We start from the raw sequence: 18,575 nt of genomic DNA, 5'->3' as shown, positions 1-18,575 counted from the left end.
AACGTTTACTCAGCGCAATTCAACCGTCTTGATTAATGCGATTGGCATCTTATATTTAGACTTGATAACTTTCATAAATTTGACAAAAACAGACATTCACTCATCAACGCTGATCACACCTAATCTGTGAAATTATGCTTTTAGGAGATAGCCGTATTTCTTAATCAAAGCTGGGAAAGGCAGAGTGATAGGTATCAATTTGCACCTTCTAAAATTGCATAAAGTAGTTATCAAAATGTATCTTATTTTTCTAACTCTGCCAGCATCACTAAATCTAAAAAAACAAAACCTGATATGATAAAACTTGTTATATGTACAGGGCTGAGGAATGTGCATGGACCTTTTATTAGACCCATTTTGTCTTGTTTATCATATTTACTCTGTAAATAAGGCTGTGAAATTACTTCATAACCTCCATAAATAAATACGTTAACGCCTTTTCATTTGATTACCTGCTTTTTATTAATATAGACCTGTTAGCATCACTTCTGCGGAAGGATGGATATTTCAGTAAGGCCTGGCCCTGGGCATCAGAAAGGTGCCCAGTGCCACAGACCTCAGAAGAGAGGATGCAGTGCTTAATATGGAAAGCAAAAAGTGTCAGGGCTCTCGTCAGGGGGCCACTACAGCTTACACGTGGCCCCTGCCGTGCTGCGAATAATAGTAACAACACAGCTACTAACCATTGCACTCCAACAAGTGTGACAATTCGGATTATTTCAGGCCCCCAAAGCTATAAGAATGGCTTGACTGCAGGTAATAGTAATTTTTTAATGTATGTTGAATTAATAATTAACTGCTGTTGTGGTCATCTCTAAATTAGCAAGACATCGCCACCTTGTGGCAGACTGTCACAAGCGTTGGTGTTGACAACCAAGTGCCGGTGCCGAGCACTGGAAAACACCGGCCCAAATTAAGTACTGCGCTGCCTGGCTCTTCAATGTAGATTGTCTGAAAGCGCTAACACCTGTGTGGTGTGGAAGGTAGTCTGTCTTCAAAAGAATGCACTTTTGTAATCCTTATGCTCAAGGCTGCCCTAAATACATTATTTTTTTTAACGGAATTGATTTTTATTTTGTCTGAGTTGATAAGTACACCCAGGTGGTGAAGAAGGTCTCTTCTCGTTTGCACGATCATATATAACATTCTGCCGTAAACTGAGTTTCATCAGCCGGTTGTGGAAGTCGATAGATTGCATTTGCATGGAAGGGAAGCGGCTGCTTCTGCGGTGCATTCGGAAAAGGCACTGGGACTAAGTTTAGGCAGAAGGGGAGAACTCTGTAATAAGATCACCGATACGCAGGCGAAGAACTCTTCTGTGATCCATATAATTGGAATATGGAAAGAGACACACTGTGGACAGATCTGATGCAGGCCAACATCCAGAAAGCTTCCTTTCTAAAAATGGATGCTAAAATGTAGCACCAAATGCCAGGTTTACGTTTCGCGTAATTACGTGTAATTTTTTTTAAATTTCACTAAATTATGGAAAAGCAAATTGTGCAAATATCGCACACCTGTGCCCCGTCCACAGTGCAATGAATGGGTCTGGCCCCAGGTACTTTCAGGGTAAATTTCAACCTTACTATTTGCAGTGTGTCCTACGCTCGACAGATGCCACCTGGCTATTCATCCCTTGAATTACTCTCAGTCGCCGGTGGCCAGGCCTTTTCTTATTTGGCATCCAAAAGTTGAAGTGATTTAACCCTTCACATTCATCTGGAACCCAATTTTCCCTGCTTAAGAAACAACTGAAACCCTGGCTGTTCCAACGCATTTAGGTGTGTTCACTCTTCGCTTTTTTTTCCCCTTCCTTTTTAGGTCGAGTCTAGCGCAGCACGCATTCGCTGCTCTAGGAGTGCCTCTTGGAATCACTCCAGACTTCTCAGTAAACTTGTGCGTGTGCCTTTACATTTTTCTCACATATTATTGGCCTTTGTGTATGGCTTTCAAAAATGAAAGCACGCAATTGACCAAAGGCGGGTGCATGTCCCGCCTTTATTCTAAATGTTCACTCCCATGGCCTTTGGGTCTCCGGAACGAGCAGCGGCGTGCACAAACTGGCAGCTGGTCATGGATCAGGTTAAAAATTATAACTGAGCGCGGTCGCTTTCACTTTTGCAGCTGCGCTCCTTTTCACTTATATAAACAAATGCAGTCATTGACGGGCACCAGTCTGTTTTGGCACCCGTGAACGGAAGTCAATCGGCTCTGTTAAATGTATAATGGTGTGTCAGACCTCCAACCCCAGAAACAAACAGCGTTTAATTTTAAATATTAGTCAACTAAGATAGTTTTGTTCGTTTTACACTTGATACCAAAATCACGAATGCGTTCCGACCCCCAATGTGTGAGCTGATACAAAAGCACACATGCTTTCCGACCCACAGTGTGTGAGCTGATACAAAAATCATGAATGCGTTCCGACAGCCAGTGTGTGAGATACCACTCCCATGTTGCCTTTATTGGTCATTTCTATATTTAGCCTCAAAGTCGCTTCTGCCTCTTACCCCTCCTGTTGCACTGCGCTCCCCCACCCCCTCAAACTTCTGAAGAGCGCCACTAGGAGCTAGCCATGGATGAATATGCAGTGCCGGCAGTTCATTGCTTGCGTGGTCCCGCTGCGGTCCCCCTCGCTGGTCTTGTCCAGCCCTCTATGTGTGAAGGGACCGAGATGCCCCTCTGGAATGGACGTAAAGGAGGCGGGTAATGTGCATCAGAAGCCGCTGCCGAACTGTCTTGTGTAGAACAAACTACAACCCCCTACACCCCCACCACACACACACACAACCCAGCTTGCCACTCGAACAACCTCGTGTAACACATGATGTGTTTGTGGACGCACAAGAGAACAAAAAAGATTTGTTTTCAAGTCGAATATGCACCCCTCAATTAAGCATCTTTTTCTCAGTATTCAGTGAAAAAAATGTGCATGCAAATTCTGTGCTTCTGATTTCTTTCACTCCCACTTCCTCAAAAGAGACCCTTCCCAAGTATCCAACTTGATGACCGGGTGTCAAGGCTGATGCGACCAGTGGGAATGGGGCAACAGCACCCTTATCTGGACATTAGTGGAAGTCACCTATAGCAGCAGTTGCTTTACGTGGCGCTGTTTGACATGTGGATTTCTTTCGAATTGGAGCTCCTAATGTTCCTAGGACCATGTGGGCTACGGTCACTCTGCAATGCTGGTCTGGTTATCGCCCCACCCCTTTCGCCATCCTTGCATGAATGTGGCAGCCGTCTGCTCTTTTTAGTTTGTCACGTTATACACGGAGCAGAGGCCCGGACCGTTACTGGCGAGTTCACACAGTGCAGGAGCATTCAGTTCACGCGTGCATGAAAAAACTTTTTATCTTGACATTTATGTTTTTGGACAAATGTTACCAAAATAAAATGAAACAGTGCCACTTGGCTGACCATAAAGCTGAACTTACTGTGCTATTGACCCTTTTGCAGCCCTTACGGTATATCTAATGCAGTAACGTGGCAACTCTTAATTTTTGGACATAATTGTAAAGGGAGATTACAGCTAGAGCAGCTGAATTTCAAACTGGGAACCCATGTTTAAATCTTGGCTGAGGCTCCATATTTTATGTTTTTGGGCAAATTACTTAATCTCCCGTGCATACAAATAAATGCCAATAGGTCTACCTAAACACTTATAGGGTCCCAAAGGCGAGACCTATTGGCTATGCCAATGCTTGTTCCTCTCTGATTGGTGCACCGTAGTGCCAGTGCACCCTTGTACAGGCATCAGGACCCTCAATAAGTTAAAAAAAACCAGTCCAATGGTGCTATTACCCACTGAAGTGGGTCAGGGGTGAGTGAGACATACCTGCCTCACTCTTATCATTTTCAGGTACAGCAGCTCACCTGAAACAGCCCATCTTGTCTGAAGATGCCATTAGGGATGTTTCCAATGATCAGGGTTGAGGGACCACCCACCCTAGACATAGTATCAATGACTCCACGCATGCGCTCACACTCACCTCGAGGATGGTCAGCTGTTCCACCACAATGGCGTCAAAGCCCTTGGCGGCTTTGTTATCGGCTTCAGGGGAGTCCTCAAAAATGAACACGCCATCTGCTGTGCCTGGGGACAAATCTGTAAAGACAAACATGGCGTCTTGGTTAATGTTCTGCAGGTCCTGTTCTATACATTCAAGAATAACGCTATGAAAATAGGTTGTTATCAGCACAACCCCAATCTGTGTGGTTGCTTGGGAACCAGGACGTACGCTCTGTGCCCTTTTTAGGTCGAAGCCTACCAGTCATTGCAGCTGTCTGCTTGCTAAAGACTTCTTGGGGACATCTGAAAGTGGACCTAGAAATGCATTCCGCCCATTGCTTTCCATTGGCTTTATGGTTTGTAACTCACACTTGCTTGCTTTCTATTTGCTGGCTTTATTTGTTTTAGGTTGTCCAGCATGTCTTTGACACTCCAGTGGAGCACAGCCAGTTTTCTGTATGCGTCCACAAGTGCTCACTTTCTGTAAACAGGCCTTTATATCTTGGTGTTATCTTGTCACATTTGCTGTGCATTCAAAGACAGAGGTCAAATGTCAGGCTCTGTCTTCTGGGGGAGCCTGGTGTTTACTTTTCATTCTCCGACTTCAAAGTGAGAGGATTAATCTGACAATCTGGAGGTGTGAAAGGAAAGACTTGTTTTGAGCACACAACAAAATGTAGCAGTCTGCAAATTAACTGTGCAAATATCTCAGAATACGTCAGTATTAGGAAAGCATAAATGAAGCTATTTTTGTAATTCTGAAGTGTGGTGGGAACAAATATTTTAATACGGTCAAAACAAATCAGTACACTCTGTGATGCCATTTCCACACATTGTTTGTGAGCTGTATAGTGTGTTCAATGAAACTGCATGTCTGTTCAATGTAATGGTTATTTCAATTGAAAATATGTTGTCTGTAATGGGAGTGTGCTACCACACCAAGCATACTCCACTCTAAGCCACTCAACTCCACGGCAATTTGCTCCACTCCATGCCACTCAATGCCCCTCCACTCTACACCACTCCGCTCTATGCCATTCCACACTACGACACTCTACTCCACTCTATGCCACTTTATGCCACTCTGCACCACTCCACTGTATGCCACTATATGCTACGTCACTCTATGCCTCTCCACTCTATGAAACTCTATTCCATTTTATGAAACTCTACGCCCCTCCACTCTACTCCACTTTACATCACTCTAGTCTATGCCCCCCACTCTCCTCGACTTTATGCCTCTCCATTCTACAGCTCTCCACTCTGTTACCCCTCACTCTATGACCGCCCACTCTACGACACTCCATGACAGTTTACTATACACCACTCTGCTCTACACAATGCTACTCTACGACATTCTATGCCACTCCACTCTATGCAACTCCAATACACTTTACTCTGTTCTACACCACCCTACGCCAATTTACTCCACACTATGCTATGCCACTCCACTTTACTCCATTCTACATAACTCTACGCCACTCCACTGTATGGCACTCCACAAAGCCATTAGCTGTTGTATGGGCGAGACCTATTGGCCTTGCCCATGCTTGTTCTATTTGTGGTCCTCTCCTACAGATGATTTAATAGACCACAGGTGATATGGGTGTAGCCAATCAGAAAGCAGGCTTCCTGCTCTAAAACTGGTTAGAGGCGGCAGACCCGGGAGCAGAGGACGGCCCGGGACCAGGGTTCGATTCCCGACACGGCAGGGTCTTGGGCCATGGTCAGCAGACTCGATAGTTCTCGCCTTGGTGCCTACTCCAACCATGGGTCCCACTCAGCAACTCTGGGCAATAGCTTGCTTAATCTCTACTAACGGCCCCATCAGCGCCGTCGATACTTGTCTTCACCTTGGAGATGCCCAGGAGGGACCATCTCACAGGGAAAGCCAGGATGGGTTCCCCAGCGGTATACAGCGCCGGGACGCCCCTTTGCTGGGGCAGCTGTGCGCTTTACAAGTATACAACATTTATTTATTTAAAATGTATTTTGGAAATAATGCCAGGGCATTTGATAATGATTAAGGCTCCCGGTTTTCCGTTTTTACAGATTTTTACAGATAAATACAGACAGAAAACATTTATTTTCTTGTCTGTATTTATTTGTAAATGTGGATAAAAACGGAAATTGGGTTGCTTTTTGAGTAGTTCTAAATACTGGCTGCCATGACTGCCCGGTCAATAGCTGTGTGAATTGAAAGGTAAGGGGGCAAAAAAAAAGGAGTTTAAGTAAAGAGGTTTTGACAGCAGTTGATATGCACAAGGTTGACACTGAAGTATGCATGTTTTCTTATAAGTACATTGATTTATTTTCTGTGGGTGTTTACACAATTGAAACCTAGTAGGCATTCAAGCATGAATGCATATTTACTGGTTAAATAAATGTGGAAATACACTAATTTCAGCTTCTTTTTTCCATAAAACCCAAAATAAATATGGATAAATACAGATAAAATTAGCAAACAATAAGTATAAATAAGGATAAATACCATGAAACTGGGAGCCCTAAATAATGATTTAACATTGGGTTTAGAGTGGACTTCTTTTCTGAATTAAAGGGCACATCTCTCCAAATCTGCTGTGCCGCCCTGCCCTCATTAGCATACCCACAAACAGCGGCCACGTGCACTAGTGCAAGCAAGGAAAATGCCCCCCTCCCACCCCCGACTGCTGCTTAGCTAGTAACATACACCCATAATCATGGTGTTGGGGAGGGCGGGGTGGCACTGCTCCTGCTGCACCATTTATAGCTACGCCCTCACGTGCTTAGCCATTGTGCCCCCTGGGGCGTTCTGTCCCCCATACCTCACTGAACACATACAGCAGCTGTGTAACTGTCGCCAGCCGGGGGCCCTGTGCACATTACACCGTAAGGGTGCCTATATATGCGTAAAGGCGCTCAGCAACTCCACCTGCAAACTCCCGGATTCTAACCCTTTCTCACCTTCTCATTGGCTCCTCCCTCCACCCCCACCTTTCACCTCATGCATATTTCACCAGCCCGCCTCTGGATTTTAAATCGCACATTTGAGTCTCGGAACACGTCTAAAGAGCATCGAAATGTCTGATTTACATATCAGTGCCGAGGAGTGACCCTTGACCTACACGTGAACACAAACGGTACACGCGTGTGCGCACTGGTATCCGTACACAGCCCTCATGCCCTCACATCTGAGTGCCAACCCTCCTTGGCGTGGAAGTACCCCTCGCCCTTCCCTGAATGGGAGAGGGAGGGGGGTGGGGGGGGGGGGGGGGGGAGTAGGGAGACACTTCGGCGCATGCGTCCGGGGGCCCAGCCGCCCTCCCACGGGGCGCATCAATGTTTGATGGCGCTGGGCTGGCAGGTGCCACCGCCGGACCTGGGCACGGACGAGGGGTGGGGGGTTGGGGGCTCACCGTCGGGTGGGCGCTTCCAGCTCCGAGGGAAATGAAGAGTGCTTTCAGGTCACAGCTGCAGCAGCCTTTGGGGCATATTTACAATGTCTGGCGCATCTGAGCAAATCAGCAGGGATGCGCCAGAACAGATGTGACACGCAAGCCTCCCCTTGCGCCACCACAGATGTGTCGCATTTACAATTCAGCGCACCATGGCACAAGGATAGGCAGATGCGAGTCGCATCTTGTGGGGTGAGGACGGCGCATTCTGGAGTCGCGTCGCAAGATTGACGCAACTCCAGCAATGCACAAGGGCCGCCCATACCTAACGTGGTGCGCCACTCCTTACGCCTGCTTCAAGCAGGCGTAAGGTTTTGTCGCAGCAACCTCGGAAAAATGACTCCGAGAAATCTTGTAGATTTCACGGCGTAACTTTTACGAGGCGTTCATGCGACGGAATGCCCACCCTGCGACGGAACGCCCACATGAATCCTAACGCAGGTTTCATGTGGCGCAGGGATTTACAGAACGTGCCGCATCTCCCTAGATGAGTCACGCTGTACATAAGGCGCAACGTGGCGCATGGTTTACGCCTGCACTGCTTCACAGAAGTGACGCAACGGCGGCGTAAATGTGTCGCAAGGGGCTTATAAATCTGCCACTATGAGTCAACACGCTACACGCAAGCACGCACGCACACCAGTGTGTTGTGTGTGTGTGTGTGTGTGTGTGTGCATCTGTCTGTCTGTCTACCTATCTATCTATCTCTATCCATCTATCTATCTCTCTCTTTGTCTGTCTGTCTGTCTACCTACCTACCTACCTATCTACACAAACACAGACATGTATATGCATGTAGATATATACACACATACACCGAAACCCGTAGGCCTGTGGGTCTGATTACAAGTATAGTTCCTATTTACCGCACCTGATAAATAACGATACCACGGGGTACGTTATTTATCGGGCGCCATAAATAACACCTAATACAAGTTTATGAGGAATGAAAAATAACATGCAGGTTTTGGTGTTAAAGGCACCACAATCCACATGATACGGTAAATACAGTATATTTTCCCTTGTTAAATTCAGCAAGTTTGACCTGCCGAAATTTAACGTACATTGGGTTATTTAACGCATCCAATAATTATCGGCTGCGTTAAATAAAAACAAACTCATAATTCTGTCGCGTGCATAAACAGGGGTTTCCGCATGAGGCGGAATTAACCGCCCAACTTGTAATCCGGCCCTAAGTCTCTGTGCGCTACATCTATTTCCAACGGGATGTACTGGGCAATCTCCAGTGGTGTCCAGTTCACCTTACAGCCGGGTCAGTGGCCGAGCAAACTCCCGCCAAATTAGATCTCTCAGTACTGCCCCCACCGGAAAAGAACCACGTCCAAGAACAAACTCCAGTACTGAGGGTCTCTTTCACTTGATTTCTCTATTTTTTGGCGCGGATTCCTTTAGCAGGTGGTAAGTTGCTCCTTCATGTAGGGGTGAAGGGGGGGGGTGTAGGCTTTCTACACCATATCAGGGCGAGAGTAGCAAGACTATATCATATATTGCTGCTGCTTTAGAACAGGGTTGGATACCACAACAACCCCTAGATTACCCTCCAGCGCGGGGAGGGGTCAATAACTATGAACAGAAATTCTGAGCACTCTAATTTTATACCAAGTCAAATGTCCAATCCAAGGGTCGTCTCTGTATAGTCCACTTTAATCCACTTCATCAATTCAAGCCAAAGGAAAATATTCATGTGCATCCAAACGCAACAGCAGTGGTATGAATGAGACTTTCAGCCAACACGTTTCGTCGAATCGCAAGTAATGCCTCCCCTTCTTCAGGGCTGATATGTAGAGAAAACTGCTATGATTCTGATATCGAGAGGCCCCCGATCCTGGGACAAAATAACCAGCAGTAACGTGTAATCCTGTAAAGCAGCAAAGTATCAAGATAGGGAGAGTGCTCCCACGCCGGACCATGCCGATACACGAGGAGCACTCTCCGTATCTTAATACTGCTGTTCCATTCGGCTATACATGGACATTTCCCTTTGGCTTGAACTGATGAAGTGGATTAAAGTGGACTATACAGTAGTGACGCTTGGATTGGGCATTTGACTTTGTATAAACTTGGAGTGGTCAGAATTTCTTTTCATGGTCCGCTATCTCTGTTCTTAGACCGCTGATAATCAACATTTTAGGTGTGTTGGGTCCTTTGAGGGTCTCTCTATTAAGGCCGTGGGATCTGGCTGTGCGCACCCTACCCCTTATATGGCAGCAGTCAGACACTGTATGTAGACATTGTTTGGGGCGAACCCGAAGGTGAAAGCAGCCTTCGGCCATGTCCACCAGGGACTGCTCAGATCACCTTCCCTATGGCCTACACCCAGGCACAGCGCGTGCCGCGTGTTATACTGGGGCGGTGACATCAGGCAGGGAAGGGTCAGGGCGGGGGGAATGTAAAATATGGGATAAGGACCATTAGAGGTAAGTATCGAAAAAAATAAAACGAATTTCGTTGCCCACGCTGCATCGCCAAATGTGATGCAGAGTGGGCAACGAAATTTGTTTTATTTAGTTTTTTGATACTTGCCTACACCAAGCCCTGCGCCCAACGCAACCCAGGTAGCAAACCCCCTGGCAGGCCCTGTGCCCAAGCCGTCGCTGCTGGACAACCCTACGGTGAACGCCATTGGTGACAGGGACTGACCCATGGCCAATCCCTCCGTCCATCCCATCCAAGACAGGCAACCCCCCCCCCCCCCCATGTACAGCCAAAGGCCGTGTGCCGCAGGGGCTGGGCACAGGGCATTATGGTGGCCTTATGCCGACCTTCGAGTGGTTAAGTGGAAGATTGCCTCTTTTTGGGGGGATGCAGACACTGAATCATGAAATGGGGATCTAACATGGGTCATAGAACTCTGGCTTGAAATCCACAATCTGCTTGGCAAAAACTGCTCCCCCCCTCCTAAACGGGGGTGAGCTGATGCTACTATCCCTGACTCCTTTACTTTCTTTTGCTTCATGGTGCAGGGACTGAGCCACTTTTCCTTCAATGTTGATTGCAACTGATTTTATTCTGTTGCAAACAACCAATTTGGGATCGTGGTTCTGCAAACCCAGCTTTGGGTTTGCAGACCCAAAATAAAAGACAGAGGAGAAAAAAAGCTGCCTCAGTCAACCAGGTTTAAGTATTTCTTTAATTACCATGCTTTGTACTGCATGGGAGGCTGGAAGGGTGGGGACCAGTTTGGAAGCGGTGGGGACCGGTTTTGAAGCGGTGGGGACCAGTTTTGAAGCGGTGGGGACCGGTTTTGCAGCGTGGGGACCAGTTTTGAAGCGGTGGGGACCGGTTTTGCAGCGGTGGGGACCGGTTTTGCTGTGGTGCTGCAATATGGCTCACCAATAACAAAAGCAGCAGCGCTTCACACTGGCACCCGTCCCCCTACGCTCGGGGGCCAGTCTGACCAAATTGCCAGGGCTGCTTTGGGCTGGCAGTCCTGCTCTGGTGCACTTAGACAGTTGTGTATGAAGAGGGCCCTTGAGGACTGTTGTGTTTTTCCAGTTTAGGACGGACTCCATGCTGGCGCGTCTATCAAGTAGGACCATGCGCTAACACCCCCTGGTACAGATAGGGTCTTGTAGGGCTTCAGGTTCTGGCCACGCTGTTGAGGTGCTGTGGGTGCAGGTCTGTAGAGACGCAGGAAGTCTGACAGGAGTTTTGTCGCTTCCAGTTGCCTCCCTTAGGGAGCAGCCTGGCCTTCATAAACCATGTTTAGGGCAAGACTTACTCGGTACCATTGGGTCTGCTCTGGATAGGGTGACCAGGCATCCGGGATTTGGCCAGTCAGTCTTGGTGTTTCGCCAGCTGTCCCCGGCAGATTTCAGGAAATCCTGGTTTCTAGAGAGGGTCAGCTAAAAACGGTGGGAGGTATCTTTTTATGTTGGAAAACAGCATTTATAACGCTGTCAATACCACGCGGGTAGGTAACAGCGCGGACGTTACATCGTCCACGTTGTTACCACCCATATCATTACATCGCAAGTCGTTTCTACGACTTGCGCTAGATGGTGCGCAACACCAAGGAATGTGTTGTATTTTAAATCCAACACATTCCCTGCTGTTTCGCTAACTGGAGTAGGAATAGTAATTTATACTGTGTGTTAATGTATGTCGTAGTAACGTCATACATTCTTTATGTTTTTCAAAGCAGGGATAGTTAGGAGCTGTTATCAGAAAACAATTTAATTAACAGGCATGCTAATGCCTCCAAAAAGGGCATTTTATTTATGTTCTCGGTGCCTGTTCTGTAATTCTCTGCTAAGGATCACTGTCATTCTATGCGCTGGGTTGAAGTAGAATTGTAGTCCTTCTTCTATTTTTGGGAAATGTCCCGGTTTCAGGCCTAAAATTCTGGTCACCCTAGGTCTGGATGTTATTATTGCTACTATGTTCCAGACTCTTCTCCACAGCGCGGGGACACGCAGGACGGCGTAACCAGGCGCTCTATAAGCTCCTTTATTATTATTATTTCTGTGAGAAACCTGGTCAGTGCCCAGGGGGGTAGGAAGTGGGGGACAGGAGGGGCGGTCCGCCCTAGGTGCCATGAACTTTTGAGGCAGCGGCCTCCGCAGCTCTTATCTGCGGCAGTCGCAGTAATCAGCAGCACCCAATCCCCCCGCTGTTACCTACGGTCGTTGCGGCAGTCGCCAACGTCCACCCCCCCTCTCTTACATGCCAAGGGCGGCACATGGTCTAGCTATGCCACTGTCAGTGCCATTACCACCCATCCCCCCCTTTGAGGTTGCCTGTGCCTGACACACATGGAGGTCTTGCATCGGCGACATTGAACATGACATGGGCGTGAGCTGCATACCATTTACCATGCCGGGGTAGAAGGCGGCGCTGACCAGCGAGGCCCCCCTCTTGAAGTGCTCCGTCATGTGCTCCAGCCAGTTGGCCTCCAGGGTGCCGGCGGACAGGCCCTGCTGGCGGACTCGGATGGGCACTCGGACGGGGTAGTAGTCCCGGCGGCGACCAGTCTGCGGCTTGTTGAAGACGGCGAAGACCTCGGCATCTGGAAGGTGAGCACAGAGACACTGTTAGTGCACCCCCCTGGCTCTTTAGGGGCAGATAGAGGGTAGGTGGGGGCCGGCAGCTGGAGGGTAGATGGGGAGGGGGCAACTGGATGGTAGATGGGGAGGGGCAGCTAAAGGGTAGATGGGGAGGGGCAGATAGAGGGTAGATGGGGTGGCAGCTAGAGGGTAGATTGGGAGGGGGCATCTATAGGGTAGATGGGAAGGATGAGGTGGTAGCTGAAGGGTAGATAAGGGTGGCAGCTGGATGGTAGGGTTGTAAACAGGAGGGTAGATGGGTTGGTGGGATGGCAGCTAGAAGGTAGCTGGGTGGCAGCTGGAGGGTAGATGGAGAGGGGCAGCTGGAGGTTAGATGGTATGGGGCAGCTAGAGGTTAGATGGGGGGCGGCAGGTAGAGAGCAGGCGGTAGAAAGGAAGCAGATGAAGAGGTGGGTATTAGAGGGTAGATGGGTAGGTGGTGGGTGGAAAGCAGGTGCCGAGGCGTGTGGTGCAGGATAGATGGAGAGGGGGCAGGTAGAGAGTAGGCGGTAGGTAGCAAGCAGATAAAGAGGTGGGTTGTAGAGGGTAGATGGGATGGTGGTAGGTAGGAAGCAGGTGAAGAGGTGGGTGGTAGAAGGTAGATGGGTAGGTAGGGAGCCGGTGAAGAAGAGGTGTGTATTAGAGGGTAGATGGGTGGGTTGTGGGTGGAAAGCAGGTGCAGAGTCATGTGGTGGAGGATAGATGGTCATAGGGCAGGTAGAGAGTTGGCGGTAGGTAGCAAGCAGATAAAGAGGTGGGTGCAAGAGGGTAGATGGGTTGGTGGTAGGTAGCAAGCAGATGAAGAAGTGGCAGATAGGGCACAGATCGGGAGGTGGTGGGGAGACGTAGGGATATCAACACTTTCCTCTTCTCTCTTGGAAGAGGTTGACACTTACTCCCTCCTCGCTCACGAATGATTGGACTTGATGTGTCCTTCTCCTCCACTGAAGCCACTTTAGATATTTCCTCAGGAAGAAGGTCTCCCTCTGTCTCGTCTCCCTCTGTCTCTCTTCCTGAGTCTTCGGGGGTGAGACCCTCCACCCCCAGCTTTGCTTCCCCCTCCCTGTGGTCTTGAGGCTGTTCGGGGTGTCCTTCGTTTGCAGCTGGTGCCAGGGTGCCATCAGTGCTTCTATGCTCCCCTGGACTGGACTCATGGTTTGATTCTGGCTCTACGTCTTCGACTGTGTCCTTGGGGCGGTTCTGGGTTGGCATTGCTGCGTGACTTTCTTTGCGGATCACGCCGTTGTTGCACTGGCGGATGATGCCGACAAACGTCAAGCCACGGGTGGCAGCATCTTCAACCTGCAATAAAAGGACTACTTGAAGCAACCAACTCACAGATCAAGAACTTAGAAATCTCTTCACTCAAACACCTGCACATTCAACACAAAAACTCAAGGTTTTTGGTGGAGCTGGGCAATGTAGGAGTAGTAACAAACTCTTTGCTCGACAACCTCTCGTAATAAAAGAGTTGCTAGATAGAAATCTTTCTTGGGATCCAACTTCGGAAGGACCTCTCCAGAAACATCAGCAGTGCCCCTTTTTCTTCTCCCATCTTCAAGGAACTAGTGAAAAACCTTCTTAACAGGGACACTTGTCTACATGAACTTTAATTGGAAAGTCTCCAGTGGAATTGCCGCCAAAATCTCACGCTAAAATGCACAGAGGTTTAACCTCATAATTTACCCTCATTCTTGTCTGTACCCCTGAAATGTTATCCTTTAATATTGCTCAAAATCTTTGAAATCCAGATGTTATAGAGGTTACAAGTGTAGTGTTTATGTGGTGGAGCATCGAGGCTTTTCTTTAAAACCTTGTCCCCAAGCTGTGCAATGCGAGAAATATTATGGTCATGTTTTCTCATAAAGTTCTTTTGTTTCTGCCAATGCTGCTTTTACCTTTATGCCTGCATCTGTAGCTGTGTCTGTGGCTGTGTCTGTGGCTGTGGCTGTGGCTGTGTCTGTGGCTGTGTCTGTGGCTGTACTGTCTACTGTCTATTGTAAATTCTGTTTCGAGCTATATTCCATCCAGAGCTCTGAAACCAGGACGAGTTAAGGCCACACGAGTACAGTGAAAGAAAAGACTAGAGAAAGAGATACTCAACAAGCATTTGCAATGCAATAGGTCTCGCTGTTCAGAGAGTTAGAGCTATTGGTATTGTAAATGACAATGTGTTTTGTTTTAGAGTGGTGTGGTGTAGAATTATGTCAGGTGTATTGGAATTTATAGTTGTGGCATTGTGTGGTGTGTAGTATATTTGTGTAGTTAAATTATTTTCCATGGTGAATAGATAGGATTGAGAGCTGCATAAAATAGGTGGAAAGGAAGACAGACAGAGATAAGTAGTTTGGGCATGAAGTGGTGAATAAACCTCCGCGGAGGTGCAGAATGAGTATGTGAGAAAGAGAGGAAGAAGGGGGAGAGTAGGCTACAGATGCATGAAGAGGAAGGGCCTGGGTATTCAGAAGACACCCCAGGAAGAGGAGGAAAGTATCGTTTGAGGGATGGAAATCTTGAAAAGGCACAGGAAAGAAACTGTACTTAGTAAGCGAGAGCAGGCAGCTCCCATCCCCAGACACAAGATATATTACCCAACTGAAACTCTCACCCACTACCCTGCGCTCGAATACAAAGTGGATGTTTGTAAACATCCGATTAAAGTTTTGCCCTGTTGGGAATCAGACTTAGGCAGTCTTTAAAATATAGCTGTAAACTCCAAGTATCACTATGTTCCCTCCTATGTAAAGGGGATTCCCTACTTGGAGGTACTTTTTGGGGGAATACAGACAGTTTCTGTGAACCGTCGTCTCACTAAGGGCACGAAGCATTTTAAGTTCCCCTGTTTTTTTACATGGATTTCACAGAACTATGTGTTAACCCTTTCGATGCTCATGACGGAACGGTTCCGTCGTGAGCATCGGTTGAGCTGTGCTCATGACAGAACCGGTCCGTCATGACCACGCCCGTTTTCGTTAGGGCTCAGCACCCGGCGGTAAATCGTACCGCACGGATGTGGTTAAAACCACGTGTTGCACTGAGCGAAGTGCGTTTACTTCACTTGCTGACTTCAAAGCCTAGTGAAGCAGGTAACAAAACTTCAAGACAAAGAAGCCAATAAAGTCCTTTTTTTGGCTAAAAACAGGCAAGAGTGACGCTAAAAACAAGTCGAAGGTGAGAAAACAGTATTCCGACGTGCAACATAATAAAGGGATTTTCATTTCTTTTATTTCCAAATAAAGGATTTGCTTGGTAAACGGCAATGTTTCATTTATGTTTCTAAATCTTATTGTTTCTTTAAACATTGATAGATTTAGCCTGTAAATGTGTTAATCTAGGAGACAACTATTTTTGAACAAAAAGATAATTTATATAGTCCTACAGAATGGTATCTTTGTTGTGACCAGTATCTGTGAATGTTCTTTTGTCAGCGAGTGAGTGAAGTGGTCGAAATGTAGGGATGCTAAGCTTCACACAGAGACACAACGCTACTTCCTAAGCATTCACGTTTTGTTTGCTTGTATTACGTCATATTTGCAGGACTTTTTTCACGTTTTGCAATGATAAGTTTAAAACAGGAGAAAACGTATGCAAATATTTGCATTCTTTAAATAGCTGGTGTAGCGGACGTAAAACTATATATTATTGAAACTCCTAAGCGCGACATTACCATAAACAAATATTACGCTTTGTAGGATTGCACTGCAGAGTAGTAGGTTGGTTGGCTGGAAAAATTTATGAAAATAGTAAATGGTGGCTACAGAAATAAACCTATAGATGTAAGGATGGATGAAATAATGAATGGATGGATAAGCAGACACATAATAGATGGCTGAATTGACTGTTGAATGGGTGGGTGGGTGGACTGGTGACTGAACGGGTTAATAGATAGGTGGGCGTATGGTGTTTTTCGCCCTGTTGTGATAGGCACATTATCGATTGTTACGGTACCCGCGAGATTGACATGCACTTTACGCGTATCCCACGTTGTGTAATATGGTGTACACAGGGCTTTAAGTGGGCTGAAAAAAGTGGGGAGTCCCAGAATGGGGCGTGGCTTAAACATATACACTAAAATCGAACACTACGCTGCCCACGTTTTTGCACAGAATCCCACCTGCATCTGGCACAAATGATCACTGCTCTGAGGTATTTGCTGAGAGGCCAAGGATTAAAAGGCTTCGTATTCTGAACACCTTTCTGACCTACAGGCACTGACTTCCACAGCTCATATGTGCCAGTTATGGACACCTGGCTATGACCGAGTTCAAATTATGCACTAGGCAAGAGTAATGTGCTGCCTGAAATAAAAAAGTAATACAACATCCGGGAAAAACAAACACTCGTAGGCAATGCAAGGTTAAGCAAAGCTTGTGAAATATAAGCAGCAACAACATAGATCACCTTAACGTTTTTACACCCATCGTTCACAATTAGAGGAGTGTTTTTGAATGAAAAGTTAAGGACATGAGTACAGGGCCTGAAAGACACCCGTTTAAGTATCCGATTTATATTACTAAAGCCCTTGGTGTTCGTGTCACTGAATTGATGTTTGTGGATTGAAGCACGAGTTTAATGAGACAGGCAAGGGTGAATCGAAAAACATTTAATTTCATTTCAAAAGACTTTATTTCGGTCAACATGACCTCAAAAGTACATTCACAGTGCAAACAAATACATTTAAAATTGCAACATAAGTCAATTACATTTAGATAAAAAAAAAATAGAAGGGACAATAATAAACACAATTGACACATGTATAATAATGAATCGAAAAACAAGTTGCGCTCGATAAAAAAAAGTATTGCGACGTTTTACATAATAAAGGTATTAAAAACTCCTTTTATTTCCAAAGAAATCATTTGCTTTTTAAAAGGCGATATTGCGTTTGAGTGTTTCGAGTTGTTTTCTGTTTTAAACATTGAATGATTTATCTCCTTTTAGCAGGATGATAGATTAACTATAGTTTGAGGTGTGTTTATACTGTTCGGGTTGTATTTCTGAAGGCTGCATTTCCAGAAGAGGAAAGAGAGGAACTGAATGACGACGATGTAGTTAAGAGGTGCGTGATTACCCTCTCCCTGGTATTTGTATCCAGAGTCCATGTCAGGCATGTCTCTGCGCTGAAGCGGGGGGATGGAGTTAGGCGCATAGAGAGGGCTGAACAGCAGTCTGGAGTGAGATCATTTAAGTCATTATAAAATTGCATGTAAAAGGAAACACGCAGAGGGCAGATTTCACAGCTGCTGAAAAAGCGGTTCGTGAAAGTTGGACTGTATTATCCGAGAGTGAGGACCTGAAGAATGAAGAGTCTGCAGAAAGGAAATGTGGACGCCAGGTGGTGGGAACACCGGAGCGCCGCAGAACAGTCTCCATGTTCAGTGGGGATACTTTGAGGGGACTGTGCGCTCTCTTTCTGACGGAAGAGACGCGGGCTGAGTCACTGATCCCGGAATTCGGATTTGCTGATTGAAGGTGAGATTCATGTAAAACAAGCAGGATTAGCCTTTGAAAGATGCCCAAACATGCGCGAATCCTACCAAAGAAGCCTAACAATAGTAATGGCAAGGACAGTAAATAAAAGCAGCGACGAGCGACAACTGAAAACCAGTAAAAGTCTCTGCATGGTCATCTGCTAGCCTGCGAGTGGTGTGCACACACGTGTTCTATATAAGGAAACAAGCTCTCGGCATTGCGTGGCGGGGGCGGCGGGGGAGCAGATTCCTTTGAAGTCTGATGTGGGGGGCGGGGGAGCGGATTCCTTTGAAGTCTGATGCCGAGGCTCAGAAGCTTACAAATGGTGTGCGATGTGCACTCGCCCGGCTCACATGCTCTGTAGGCAATCCGCTTATGGGTGAATTTTTCAGAGCCCTTACTTTATATCTCGCCAAGCATCCCTAACGGGATGGCTTAGGCTCGACCTAAAAAGGTGGGTTATTCAGAAAGACCCTGTGGGTAAACAACATTGCTGAAGTAAGGCGGGTCCCATGGAGGCAGGGTCCGCCTCCATCATTTGTTACGTTGTTGCCCGAACTCATTAACATAAAGAATGAAATGTGCATG

General features: G+C 46.9%; 1 protein-coding gene across 1 annotated transcript in view; it reads right to left on the bottom strand.

The window, feature by feature from the left end:
• Positions 1–18,575, bottom strand: part of RFTN1 (raftlin, lipid raft linker 1) — a 349,725-nt gene that overhangs the window by 37,295 nt on the left and 293,855 nt on the right. Inside the window, exons 5-7 of the mRNA XM_086942185.1 lie at positions 13,412–13,817; positions 12,278–12,478; positions 3,993–4,108 (exon numbers count right to left, since the gene is read on the bottom strand). Of these exons, the coding sequence (XP_086798311.1) occupies positions 3,993–4,108; positions 12,278–12,478; positions 13,412–13,817 (723 nt within the window). The remainder of the gene's footprint in view (positions 1–3,992; positions 4,109–12,277; positions 12,479–13,411; positions 13,818–18,575) is intronic.

Source organism: Lissotriton vulgaris, chromosome 10, assembly GCF_964263255.1.
Source record: "Lissotriton vulgaris chromosome 10, aLisVul1.2, whole genome shotgun sequence".
Taxonomy (NCBI): domain Eukaryota; kingdom Metazoa; phylum Chordata; class Amphibia; order Caudata; family Salamandridae; genus Lissotriton; species Lissotriton vulgaris.
This window is presented reverse-complemented; position numbering and strand designations above follow the sequence as displayed.